The 13,942-nt window shown below is 51.6% G+C and overlaps 2 protein-coding genes across 4 annotated transcripts in view; one reads left to right on the plus strand and one right to left on the minus strand.

The window, feature by feature from the left end:
* Positions 1-6,678, plus strand: part of SCRN1 (secernin 1) — a 53,923-nt gene extending 47,245 nt beyond the window's left edge. For both annotated transcript variants that reach the window (XM_036247446.1, XM_036247445.1), the window contains 2 exons: positions 2,100-2,280; positions 3,836-6,678. In XM_036247446.1, coding sequence (XP_036103339.1) covers positions 2,100-2,280; positions 3,836-3,994 — 340 coding nt within the window. In that variant the 3' untranslated portion in view covers positions 3,995-6,678. The remainder of the gene's footprint in view (positions 1-2,099; positions 2,281-3,835) is intronic.
* A 6,197-nt stretch (positions 6,679-12,875) lies between these two features.
* The window catches only part of WIPF3 (WAS/WASL interacting protein family member 3), a 43,250-nt gene continuing 42,183 nt past the window's right edge, over positions 12,876-13,942 (minus strand). For both annotated transcript variants that reach the window (XM_036247065.1, XM_036247064.1), the window contains one exon: positions 12,876-13,114. In XM_036247065.1, coding sequence (XP_036102958.1) covers positions 13,091-13,114 — 24 coding nt within the window. In that variant the 3' untranslated portion in view covers positions 12,876-13,090. The remainder of the gene's footprint in view (positions 13,115-13,942) is intronic.

The raw sequence follows: 13,942 nt of genomic DNA on the forward strand, positions 1-13,942 counted from the left end.
TCCGTGCTCTGGGGCAGGTGGAAGGCGGAGGCCTCTCCAAGGGGTCTCCGCAGCTCGGCTGGACTCCGCGGTCCCGGGGGCCACCCAGACGGCTGCCGAGCCTGAGCCCACGGAGGCCTCACTCTGACCTGTTGCCCTGCCGAGTCCCGGGGGCTGAGAAGGCGTGAGCTGTGCAGGCTCCGGGCTGCGCACCAGGAGCCCAGGCCCAGCCTCCTGTAAGAGGCTCTGTGCTGGCCAAGGGGCCGCGGGAAATGTCCACGACAGGGGCCCAAAGGCACTTGGCTCTGGATGTCTCTGTGCTGGACTCTCTGTCTTCCCCACTTCCCCTCCCCCTCCGCCACCCTCTTTCAGTGAACCCTCAAAGTGCAGCCATTGCGCAGAATCAACCGAATGACCAATTGGAGAATGCAATGTTGTGTAGCAAAATCGCTTTCGACACTTTACAATTTTGCATCAGTTCCTTTCGCTTTCAGCAGCCCTGCAGGCAACTTCCAGCAGAGGCTGTGACAGTGGCCGCCGGTGTTCCCCGTGTACAGGAGTAGCTGTGCAGGTCCTGGGAGGGCTTGGCCGTTGGCCTGCGCGCCATGTGCTTCCCAGTGGAGGGCTGAGGACGGGCCCACCCCTGTGTGTGTTTGGTCTCCTGCAGGGATCTGCAGTTCCTGGCACTTACCCTTAGCCAGCACCACCCACTTTACCAGTTCGGGGTGCAAAGGTCTCATTGCTTTGAATACTGGGTTCCATTAGCCTGAGCCTGATCTTGCATGCGGTCATCGGGGCTTCCCGTTTCCCTTGGTAACCGGGGAGACTCCCTCAGAGGGTACTTCTCATCACTGCTGTCTCTAGCCGAGCTCTTCACACCTGGTATGCCAGGAATTCCTTGGGGACCTTGTTAACATGCAGATTCTGATTCAGCGGGGCGGGGGAGGGGACTGAGGATGCTGCAGTTTGGGTGGCAAGGGTCATGGGTTCCCAGTTCTTTCAGGGAGTGGCCTCCATGGAAATCTCGTGGCACAGCTGCTGTGGCTGCCTCCAGCCCAGCCACCGGGGGCCGAGGCGCACCAGTTAACGGGGGAGAGAGTAACCAGTCTGACAGTGCACATGGGGTGTGTGTATGTCTCACTCTCTCCTGCTGTTATTGCGGGTGCTGCCAATGGGGTGGCTGCAAACAGGCCCCCCTCGGCGCCCAGAGGTGCCTGTGCTCTTCCAGGGGCACCACTTTCATCCAGCAGTGCTTTTTCTGGGTTCCGAAAGGGGAGAGTAAGGTTCTCTCCCCAGGGTCACAGTCAGCTGTGGTGGCCACACAGCCTGTGGGGCTGGGATCCCAGGATGTACTTCTTCAGATTTATGTTGTGTGTGCTTGTGTGTGTGTATGCATGTATGCGCGTGTGCACACACATGTGAGCGTGTGCATGCACACACGTGTGTTGGCATGTGCCTAGGTATACAGAGGTACACACACACAGGGCCATTGTCCCTAAGATACAGCCTTCGAGCCAAAAGAGCTGAATCAGAGAGTGTTTGCAGTGGCTGCCTACTGTGCCCAGAGTTGCCCACCACCTCACAGAGCCAGACTCCTGTTTCTCTGTGGTGTGTGCTCTCTAGGATCCTTTTTTGTCATCTGCTTAATCTATCCCCTCCCTGAGTCTGTCAGAAATATTCCAACAGTTTTCAAATCAGGTAGACCCTAAAAAAAGAGAGAGTGAGATGTGGTCTCAGAGCCTCCCTCTCTAGGAGGCCACCTGCCAGCGAACTGTGGCCGAGAGAGGCAGCCCTCTTTCAACCGAAGTGGGGGACCCACTGCACCCTTTCCTATCTGCCTTACTTTCTATAACCGAAAGGCACCTCTCCAGTGGTCTTCCCAGAACAAAGGAGGTCTGTTTAGATGTGTCCTCACTGTAAACAGAGGAATTGCAGCTTGTAAGTAGCAGTTAGTTTAACAAAAATGTTTACTGAAATGTGCAGTTGTGTCTCTCTTGGCATGCGCCCGCCTGCCACCCACCCGCCGCACGTTGGCCCAGGACTTGTGTGCTGAGTGCAAGGACGGCTTCCGGGTGTCCTCAAGCCCCAGGCTGGCTGAAGCACCTCTCCTTTCTCTCCAGGTCCATATTCAAGCCTTTCATCTTTGTTGATGATGTAAAACTGGTCCCCAAAACACAGTCTCCCTGTTTCGGGGATGATGATCCTGCCAAAAAGGAGCCTCGGTTCCAGGAGAAACCAGACCGTCGGCATGAACTCTACAAGGCCCACGAGTGGGCACGTGTTGTCATCGCAAGTGGCCAGGTGAGCTGGGGTGGGCCCACGAGGGTGGTGAGGTTGGCGAGGAAGGAGCCAGGACAGCGCAGAGCAAGCTCCCCGCGTCCCTCCTCTCCAGCTCCCCTCCCCAGATCCAGGCTCCCAAGGCCCTTCCCAGATTGCCGGTGTCCGTTTCCCACCCAGACTGTTGAAAAAACCAAATGAAACAAAGCCTATACTTTTGATGTTATTCTAGAACTCAGTGAGCCAAGAATAGCCCTCTTTCATTTCCTGTTTACCTGGGACTCACTGAAATGTGTGGACGGCTGCTCTTCTGCTTTCTACAATTCTTCGTACACTTTCGGAGGCACCAAGTTATACTTGATGACAATCTAAAGATGTTATTTTTAAAAAACTGTTTCTTGCCTGGCAGTGTGCCTCAGTGGTTGAGTGTCAACCCGTGCACCAGGAGGTTGCCGGTTCGATTCCCGGTCCGGGCACATGCCCAGGTTGTGGGCCTGATCCCCAGTGGGGGGCGGGTGCAGGAGGCGGCCAATCAATGTTCTCTCTCATCGATGTTTCTCTCTTTCTGTCTATCTCCCTTCTTCCCTCTCTAAAATCAATGAAGAAAAAATTAAAAAAAAAAAATTAGAGATGGCCGTTGGTTTGAGTCAAAGGTGGGTGGTGACAGCAGCTTCTGCCTTCTAGGGCTAATTGGGCAAATGAAAGTTTTTCATTGTCATCCCACTTAGAAGAAAAGATCTCACCGCCTCAGAAAAAGTAAATCGGGCTCGTTCATTGATCCATTTATTCATTCAGCAAATGTATGGGGAGCACCTTCGGTGTCCGAGGCGTTGGAGGGTAGAGCCGAGCCTAGTTCTCCCCCCAGGAGCCCGGGTGTGATGGGGACGGGCAGGTAGACAAGCTCCGCAAGGCGGGCGGGGCAGAAGGAAAGGCCCCGGGCTGTGGGAGCCTGGAGGGAGGGCTGGCAGGCACCAGGGGAGAGCAGCGGCCTGGGCAGCGTGAGAACAGGTGTCATGGGTTGGAGGAAGAGAAGGGGCGTGGCAGGAGGTGATCAAGTCAGGGCCTTGGATGTCACAACGAGCCTTCTCGGAATGTCACTCAGGATTATCCTAAAGGCAGCGGGAAGCTATGTAGGTATTCTTTTTTTATTTTTTAAATCCTCACCCAAGGATATTTTTCCATTTATCTTCAGATAAAGTGGGAGGGAGGGAAGGAGAGAGAGAGAGACAGAGAGACAGAGAAACATCGACGTGAGAGAGACACATCAATAGGTTGCCTCCTGAATGACCCCGACCAGGGCTGGGGACGGAACCACAATGGAGGTACGTGCCCTTGACCAGAACTGAACCTGAGACTCTTTGTTCCGTGGGCTGATGCTCTAACCGCTGAGCCAAACCAGCCAGGGCAACTAGTAGGTATTCTAAGAAATGACTTAACTACATTGGCATTCTGGAAGGATCTTTGTGGCAGTCATGTAGGAAAATTGAATAGGGTGGGCCCCCCATCCTCCCCCCACTCTGGGAGGCTTTTAGTGTTCCTCGAAATGACACCTCCCCCCCTTGTTTTTGTCCTTCCTCAGGAGCAAGGTCGCAAGCTGAGGAAGACCATGCTGGAATTGGAGAAGCAGGGCCTGGAAGCCATGGACGAAATCCTGGCCAGCCCCGGCCCCCTGGACCCCGCCGAGGTGGGGGACCTTTTCTATGACTGTGTGGACACGGAGATTAAGTTCTTTAAGTGAAGTAGGCGCTGCCTGTCCCCGTCTTATTTTAAATTTCCCACGTACTAAATTACCAGCAAAACAAACCGCTCTCCTGTTTGAGTAAGACGAGAAAGGTCCGCCGTGGCCACCTGTCCTGAGGCCGGACCACACTGTACACTTGTGTTCTGCCTGGAATCTCAAAACGTCCCTTCTGCCATGTGGTCCCCTTCCTTTGCAGTGTGACATGCATCCCACGCGCCCGTTGTCCGCCTGTAGGACTGATTGTGGACTTGAAGCTGCTATTATTGTGTTTCAGTGACAATGGACACTGGCCTGGTTGGGGGAGGCTGAGATTCACCAAGCCCTGAAAGGCAGGCTCCGCCGTGCTGAGTGTGGGAAAGCAGAATCTTTTGAAGTCTTACTCTCTCTCTCTCTCAGTAACACTTTCTTTCGGGTTAACAAAAGGCATTTCTTGGTCTGGCCCACGGTTTTGCGTGTGCACTCGAGGGAGAAGCTTCCTGGCCTCCCTTAACTTGTCTGTAGTGCAGAATGTCTCCAGATGTGTCTTCTGAGGGACACATCTGGCAGGAAGGAATAAAGGGGTCCTGTCTGGTGCCAGCTCCATCCCAGTTCCCATGACCCTCAAGAACCTGTCTGCTGTGCCCTGTGCCTGTGCTGTGGACCCACAGCTGCCCCCACGTGCGGGAGGGCTGGTCTGTGTCAGCGGCACCCTGCCCACTGGAGAGTCAGAGGCAGCCGTGCCTGTGGCTTCCCTGAATCACCGCGTGGGTCTCCGCAAAGGCACGGGTGCTCCGTTCCGCAGCACCCTCAGCCGTGGATGCGGCCTGCAGCCGCGATTCCAGGCCTGGCCACCGCCCCTCGCCCAGGGCTAAGTAGGTGCCCTGTGGTGTAGTTCCACCGCACAGAGCTGCGGAGCTCTCAGCCCTTGAGGGGAAGAAGAGGACAAACTTTTGACTGTTGCGATTCTAGTTAAAGTAGCTACAATCTGAGCAGCCACATGCTCTCAGCGGAGACTTTAATTAAAGCGATTTGTTTCCAACGGCATGTTCCATGTTCGCATGAAGAATTCGCCTTTCCATCGGAGTGTAGACAAGCGTGCGAGGAAGACCAGATGGGCTGAGCATCGGAACCCAGAGGGCAAGAGGGCGGCAGGTGGAAGTAGCATTTTGCTCCCCGGTAACAGCCCAGCCCCCACCCTTCCTTCCCAGCCTGTTAGATCCCACAAAGCCGCGTAGGCAGCAGCTGGCTCCCCTTGAGCCTTCCTTCTGTCCCTCCACCCCGCAGTCCCAGTCGGTGCCCCAGATTGGTGGCTGAAGTGGGCAGGTGGCAGGGTGGTGGTGGGGGCTTAGGTCCAGCTCCTACAACTCCCAACCACTCTCAGATGGAAAGGGGCAGAGATGAGTCATGAAGAGTCTGGTACTATACCAGCTAGTGGGAGAACTTAATTATTCCGAGGGACTCCTCGTCAGAGCCGCGTGTCATAGGCCGTGAGAGCTGGAAGGGACTCTGGTCCCTACGCAGATGTGGACCCGGGGTCACAGGTTTTATGGGAACAGATCTTTTCTTTCTGCCAGCTCCCCTTTAAGAGTGTAGGCCTATGAGCATCACGAGCTTTCGGCCCAGCAGGCCTGTAACTTCTGTGTATAAAATCACTGACTCCAAGTGGTGGGAGCCAGGAAGGCTGTTCCACTGCCCGAGTTCACGGCGGCCCTCCGTGGCAGCGTGCAGTCGCTGAGACTTCCGTCCACGTTCGGGCTTCACTGCTGATTAACTTAGGGCCTCCTGGTATGGGGAGCTGCCCTTCTGAGAGCATCTGCCTGCAGCTGCTACGGCGGGGTGGGGGGGGGGTTCCAGAAGGATGCAGGCACCTCCTCCCTTCCGGAGCCCACCTGCAGAGTGGCTGCCTACAGCATGACCCGCAGAGCCAGGCTAAAATTCACAACCAGGTCTCACCTCCACCTGTTATGGAGACATGTCATCAGACCTGGCAAGTCTGTAATACACAAGGTGATTAGGGGTTTGACCAAAAGGAGTCTAGTGAGAATAAATTGCACAGAGGCCTGCTTTCATTATTATGGGCCAGATAAAGGTCACGGGTAACCCAGCCAGCCTTATGCCATTACCCGGCCATTGTGCCGTGGGAAACACAGTGGTTGCTTCTGTGAAGGGGCATTGACCTTAGCCCAGCACCTCAGAGAAGGGCCAACCCCAACTGAGAGTTGTCTGGGCTAACACTGTACATCACAATTGTGATGCCCCTGAGTGGCCACTAGAGGGTGAGGCGGCCCTCTGTGGCACAACCTGGCAGAAGTTAAACGGGCTGGGATACTTCCACCAGGCAGAGAGGTGGTCTATGCACAGTCAGACCCAATAACTGCAGTGAACAGGTTCTCCGTACATTGGGAGTCATAGGGCAAGACAAGAAGAGAGCAAAGAATCTGCTGATGCGGCCATATTCATTTCTAGTGACTTTTATTTACTTATATTAACAGCTTGAAATATGTTGTTGGATTTTGAGCAGGCTGTTGTGGAGGGGGGGATGTTTGTTTTTAAATGCTCCAAACAGACTCTGCTTTTGAAAAATGCTTACCATTACGTGACTAGTTTCTTGACCGGGGATTGCTTTTCTAAAGGCAATGTGGAGAAAATGAATATTCAAGATGAACTATAAAAATAATGTTTAGCCCTGGCCAGTTTGGCTCGGCGGTTAGAGCATTGGCCTGCGGTCCAGAGAGACCCGGGTTCGGTTCCTGTTAAGGGCGCGTACCTCGGTTGCAGTTTGTCCCCGGCCCTGGTTGGGTTGTGCGGGTGGCAGCCACTCGATGTGTCCCTTTCACGTCGATGTTTCTCTCTCTCTTTCTCTTCCTTTCTCTCCCTCCCACTCTATCTGAACAAAAAATGGAAAAATGTCCTCAGGTGAGGATGAAAAAAAGAAAGAAAATAATGTTTAAAGGTCAGTGTGTAAATAGCTTCCTAAAATACCATTTGTGTATCCGTTGCAAGTGGGGGAGGTGTGGTGCATGCTTGGTGCAGAAAGAAGACTTGGCCATAAAGGATAGAATCTCTCCCCACCTCCCGCACCCTGTAACCAAGCATTAGCTAGTTAGTCAGTCTTGTCTAGTGGAAGGGAGTTACCATAGAGGGGGACAGCCCTTGCACTCTAAGGGGGGTGGGGGGGTGAAGGCCCCAGGGAAGTAAGTTAACAAAGCAGAAAGTAATAGCTCTTTCATTCTTGGAGATGGTTTGGAACTCTAGGTAGAATAAGGATATACTTGAAATTGTGGTGATTTCTTAGTGCCCAATAACATGAGACACGGTGTTATTAGAAAGAGTGTCTCTCACATGCTGTCTAACGGAGCGTGAGCAGTGAGGTTCCTTCACTGTCGGGTGAATTGCTCGGTACAGAAGTAATTACCGACCAGGCAGATTCCTTTGCTGCCTGGCTGATGTCGTCCCACACGGTGCAGGTGTGACATGGCTGTGGCAGGCCCCGCGAGGAAGCCAGGTGGGACCAGTGAGTCTGCTGTGAAACCACATGGCAACTGCAATCTCGACTCGCTTTAGGAGGAAGGGGAGAGGGGAGCACACCTTGCCGGCCATTCTCAAAGGAAGAGAGAGGAGTGGCGGGTCACAGGCGCACGCTGTCCCAGAACTACCCCGTGCTCCCTGCAGCCACGGCCTCTCAGCCGAGCCCCGCAGCCCTCCTGCGCTTGGCGTCAAACGTGCGTTATCTGATTGACTTCAAACTTCCCGGAGCGTCATGTGCAGGTTTCTCGGGGGGATGAGCATGTACACGTTTGCAGTCATGTTGTGAGAAGGTCGATGTGTGAGCTGGGAAACGCCTCTGGCGGGGAATAAAAGGAAGATCTTGGTTTCCTGCCGTGGGAACTGACCGTGTAGTCTTAACACCTTTTGTACAAACATCTATAAACCAGACAACTTCCCCATCCAGTGCTTGCCCTTGGAATTGTCTCTACATCAAGCATATAATAAAAAAAATACTGAAACTAATGTCTGGTGGCCTCTTCTATCTTGTGTCTCCTGAATAAATGTGGGCATCAGTCAACATAGAATATATGTGAAAGGGGTTACATTTTTTTTTTACTCAAATCTTCAGAAAACCCAATTGGTTCAGCGGTTTCCTCCATTTTGTATAATTCTGGGGATAAATTCATTCTTAAAAAATATATATATGAACAACAAAACCACAATGAGACACCACCTCACACCCATCAGGATGCTACTATCAAAAAACAGAAAATGACAAGTGTTGGTGAGGATGTGGAGAAACTGGGACCCTTCTGCACTGCTGGTGGGAATGACAGATGGAGTAGCTGGGGTGGGAAACAGTATGGAGGAGCCTTAAAAAAATCACCAATAGAATTAGCATGTAATGTAGTAATCCCACTTCTGGGTAGATACCCAAAAGAATTAAAAGCATGGTCTCGAAGAGATATGTGTACACCCATGTTCATAGCAGCGTTGTTCGTGAAAGCCAAAAGGTAGAAGCAAGGCAAGTATCCATTGGTGACTGAATGAATAAACAGAACGTGGTATATACATAAAGTGGAATATTATTCAGCCTTAAAGAGGAAGGAAATTCTGACATACACTACAACATGGATGGACCTTGAAGGTATCATGCTAAGTGAAATAAGCCAGTCTCAAAATGGCAAATATTGTAGTATTCCACTTATATGAGGTACCAAGAGTCGTCAGACTCATAGAGACAGAAAGTGGAATGGTGGTTGCCAGGGGCAGCATGGGGAGGGGGAAACGGGCAATTTTTTGTGGGATACAAAGTTAAAGTTTTGCACGATCATGAAGAGTTCTGGGATCGGTTGCACAATAATGTGAATGAACTCAACACTACTGAACTGTATACTTAAAAATGGTAAAGATGGTAAATTCTGTGTTATGTTTATTGTAACACAGTTAAAACCAGACTAGAAAAAGAAGTCTAGCTCCTCAAAGTGGCTCTTGGCATCGATGCCAAGCATCTTTATTTTCAAGCCATGAGCAGGTCCACAAGAGGAAAGAATGTCACTTAAGGAGAGAGTCAGCTCTCTACTCTTGTGACCGATCAAGGCCAGAGTGCTTCCAGAATCCTGTCTCCATGATCCCGTCTTCACCATGACAGGCAAAATGCAACCTCTTACCTTGTTCATGAAAATAGGACTTAATCACTGGCAACGAGTGACCTCTGTCAAGGTCAGAGTAGCTGACTGCCCCATGTATATGACAAGGAACTGTTGACTCTTTAAACTGTATTTCCAGCTCTTTTTCTCACAAACATAATACACTGCAAAGCTCCAAGGTGGCAAAGCCTGTATTAGTTTGCTAGGGCCCCTGTCACAACGTACCACAAACCGGTAGCGTCAACAACAGAAATTCAGTCTCTCGCCGTTCTGGAGGCTGGAAGTCCAGGGCCTGTGTTGGCAGGGTTGGTTCTTTCCCCGGGCTCAGGGAGAGGCGTGCCTGGCGGTACTTTGCTGGCAATCTTCAGTATTTCTTGGCCTATAGAAGCATCGCCCCAATATCTGCCTTCCTTCGCGTGGTGTTTTCCCTGTGTGTGTGTGTCTGTGCCCAAACTTCCCCTTTGTATAAGGACGCCAGTCATATTGGGTTTGGGGGGGTCCATCCTACTCCTGTCTAACCTCAGCTTAACTAACTACATCTACAAAGACCTGCTTACAGGTTACATTCTGGGGTGCTGGAGTTCGGACTTCAACATAAGAATTTTGAGAAGATATAGTCAGTCCACAACAGAACAGATTTGTGAAGGAAGCCAAAGCCTGGGGCTGGAAGATGCTTCCGGAATCCAGAGCTCTTCCCGTTAAGTTCTTCCTTCCCCCTGCAGGCACCGCCTCTCCCCCCTTAAACTATAAGGGGCGCCTACGATGGCTACTTCACTACCCTCCACTGCAATGGCTGCGACCTTCGTCACCCGGTTTGTCCATTATCTCAGACCATTGCTTTTCCTCTCTACTCAAACTGGCTCCTCTGGTCATTCATGAGCTTATTGAACCTCCACTAATAAGAGAGCAGATAAAACAAGTCAGGTCCTGAACTCATTTGGATGCAAAGCGTGTAGCAGCTAACTTTGAAATTAGTTTCCAGATGAGATTTATTTTGAGAACATCTATGAATTTTAATGACTGCTCTCTCCTTGTTACCCAGCAGCAGAGCCGGTGGAGTGTGGTCTGAGCAGCTCAGCGCCCAGCTAAATGGACCACCTGGGATGCAGCCAGCGAGCTCTGTGCTGAGGCGTCCTCAGCAAACTGGCTGTACCTGGAGGGCGGGGCGCACTGATTCCTGGGTCTGCTGTGACCCAGGGGCTAAGGGCCTGCCCGGTGTTACATCACTGAATCCTCACCACTCTGTGCTCGGGTACATATTTATGTCTCCTTCACAGCTGAGGAAACCGAGGCACAGACTGGTTAATTTACTTTCCTAAACCTGGAAGAGGCCAGAGACTCAGATGATGTTCGCCCCTGAGCCAGCCTCCCCCAGGTAACCCTCCCCTCCCTAGTCCCAGGTCCTTGAGGGCACCTGGAGACACTGTGATGGGGTTGGGGATGCTGCTGCTCTAACAGGAGATTTTTTGAGGGGTTTGCTGAGTTAGGGGGTGTTCAATGTACGTTAGGTTGAAAGTTGTTCCTTTTTAACACAAGTCAGAGGAATTCATAAGCAGGACTCTCTGCCAATATTATTATAATAGTATAACTGAATTAATAGAGTGTTACCTATTTTAGAAAGTCCATTTGAGAATGGTTTTTCCCTTGGTTGGTTTTTCCAAATACCCATGAGTTAAGTTGCTTAGAACACCAGGGACACCTTCTCCCAAACGGACTGTGGATTAGTGGGAAATGTCCCCTGGAAAGAGCGAGGCCCCGGTTCCGACACAGGGTTACGGCCAGTGCTGGTCCGGGGTAGGGATCGTTTTCGCTCTCACTTCAGAAACCCCCCTGCTCCTGGGCTCAGGCTGCTGAGCGCTGATAGGTTCCAACGAGGAAACAGCCGGAAGCATTTCCACTTATTAAAGTTTATTAGGTACAGAGAGATGAATCTGCAGAGGGAACTTCAATAAATACAAAATGGGCGTCAAACACGGGGGAGCACAGCGCCTGTGGGCGAGGATGTGCGAGGAGGGGGCGGGGGCGCTGTCTCTGTGTACGAGCTCCGGTCAAGGGGCAACCCTTGTCCTGCAGGGTCAAAGCGCCTGAATCCAGTGACAGGTCTCGAGGAGAGATGCGACGCCGGATTCCTGAGATTTCTCCCGCACTGCGATTTGTGGTTTCTGCTCATTCCTCTGTCTGTCCTTGAATCGTTTTATTTTTCATTTCTACCCGAGTGGTGCAAACCATGAACATATCAATACCTCCTCGGGGCAGGCAGGCACTCTTTGTCCAGGGCCTTCTTAACCATGATAATTAAACCCTTTGTAATTGTTGTGTACAACTGGGAGGGAGGCGGAGTGGATACCATTATAATAAAGAAATTGTGACCTTTCGGAGACCTTCCAGAACATAGGAGACAGATCAGCCCTACCCGGAGCTGGTGACCTGAAACACTTCTTTTCCATCGATTTAGCTGTTACGATTTGGCCTGATTTATTTCCCAGAGGAGGGAACCTGACCTTGCAAGGATGCAGGACGGCGATGTGGGAGAGCATCTTGGTCTTGACTCCAGACCGCAGCTAGGTGTACGCGGTCACGTGTTTTCCACCCTCCTATCCTCTACCTATTTTGGATGGGCTGGTCTGGGCGCGACCCCTCGAGGTGTGAGCACACGAGAGGCTGGTTCACAGGACACATTTTTACGGCTCTTCCAGCCTCTCCCTCCCCAGTTTCCTTTACTCTGCAGCTGTTTTGATAACAGACAGGAATCCGCCTGTTTCCTTGTATTTTCTCTCCTTCCTCTGTCACAGTTTTCCTCTCCAAGGACAGCAGGGAGCATGTGGGGTCAGGTGGAGAGCAAAAACACACTTCCATTCCCTTGCCAGCTCAGGACAAAGGATGTGAGTGGCAGCCAGAGCCCGTCCTGACCCTCCATGTTCAGGGGTGGCTGAACCTGGGCACCGCTCCCCCACAGAGAGGCGCCCGCCACCAGAACCTCAGACCAGTTAGATTCTTCAGCTCAGAAGGAGCTAGGTTTTGCATGATGGGTGGTCCCAGGGCTGGGGAACCAGATATTTGAGGCAGGTGGTTCATAATACGTTTCGGTCTACACTTTGTCTTGCCATAGAAATCCTGCACTTGGGAGAGAACATTAGTCCTTTACTCTGATAATGAGTTATACAGGTTTCTAACTTGCAGGGGAAAATACCAAAATCTCATAAAGCTCACCCCACCTCACCTTGGCTGCAAGGATGGGGCTGGCAACTTGGAGGGGACAGGAGGAAAGTCTCGGAGACTTGGGCACGAGGGGCAGTGTAAACAGAGCATTGGCTACTTGTAGGATCAGCCAGGTACAAAAGGGGCCAAGCCCACTCCTGCCTCGACTTTGCGTTACATTTTCATCAGGCAGCAAAAGCAACATCCCTGTACTGCGAAACGGAAGCGAGACGTGGCGTCTCGTTCACCGGAGGCTGTGTGGCATCGTCTGGGTGTGGGGACACTCTAGTCTCTCTGAGCTGTGTCACTTATAAGGCATTATTTGGTTTGGTTCTGCAGTTTGTGTGCTGAGAATATAAAATCATGCCAATAAGAAGCTGCTGTGGATACTGTGACTTTGGGGCTACTTGCAAATCAAGGTCTCTTCTAAAAACTGTTCCGAACCTAGAAGGGCCAGCCTGCACACATATTTACTGTCACGGGATGGACACGATGGGGTGGGGACAGGGCTCTATCTGCACTGACAGACGAATTCATGATGCATTTTTTAAAATGGAGAAACGGTGAGTGTGGGCTTTTTAAAAATAAAAGTCGACTACGATACTGATTTAAAGCCTGTGCAAACCACGTATTTACAATAAATAAATGCTCCATTCAGAGCCTGTATGTCAACTGCATTATAACTTGAGTAGGTGAGGTCAGACACGTCCTCTTGGGGATGCCCAACCCGCGATAGGGAACCCCAGGTGCTCACGGGACGTTGGCATCCTCCGTCTTCTCACCGGAGTGTCTTTAGAGGTAACTGTGGAAACACAACATCGCCAGGTGGGGTTAGAAGACTCACTGCGCACAAATGACACCTCCCCCCACCCCCCCGCCCCAGGCTGGGCACTGAAGCTCTTCTTGAAAGGCTGCCAGGGCCTGAGGGTTCCATCATACCCAAGTGGCTGAGTTTTACCCAGGGGGTCGTGGGTGGAAGACAAATGGAATGGGGCATGGAGTTCATGACATGTGGGGACCTAAAGCCATCTTATAAACATTTATAGGACCAGCAGATTCACTTGATAGGCGGCTCAGGAAAAGCAAAGAAGTTGCTGGAAATCCCAAGATGAGGCAATGGAAGAGAGAAAGGGCCCCAGGCGTGCACACTTCCTGCCCAGGGCGCCCACCTGTGCGTACATCCCGTGCGCCCTGCAGTCATAAAAGAACAGCCTCTGGGGCACTGTTTGCTCTGTGCGGAACCCAGTGGTTTCTCTGGGTGACTGCTTTCTGGCTCACTAACATGAAAATTAATTGCGATGGTGTCCAGCTAGACAAAAGGAAGATCTTGACTATGGGATGCACAGGAAAGACGTTACAATCCATCCTTGAGTAGATACTTATGGGCTCAGTGATCTAGGCGTGTGCCTGCCACGAGGCCGGGGACTAGACACTGCACAAGTCTAATTACACTGGCCACATCTGAGGGGGAGGGTGACTCCTGTCCTGGCAGTTGCAACATGCCTGGAAAGGCAGTGAGGTATAGTGGAAGGAGCATTGGACCAGGACTCAGAGGTCTTGGGCAAGTTTCTTAACCTCTCAGAGCTCAGTTTTCTCATTTGAAAATAAATAAATAAATAACATTCAAGGC

This window comes from Molossus molossus, unplaced genomic scaffold, assembly GCF_014108415.1.
Source record: "Molossus molossus isolate mMolMol1 unplaced genomic scaffold, mMolMol1.p scaffold_m16_p_7, whole genome shotgun sequence".
Lineage (NCBI taxonomy): Eukaryota > Metazoa > Chordata > Mammalia > Chiroptera > Molossidae > Molossus > Molossus molossus.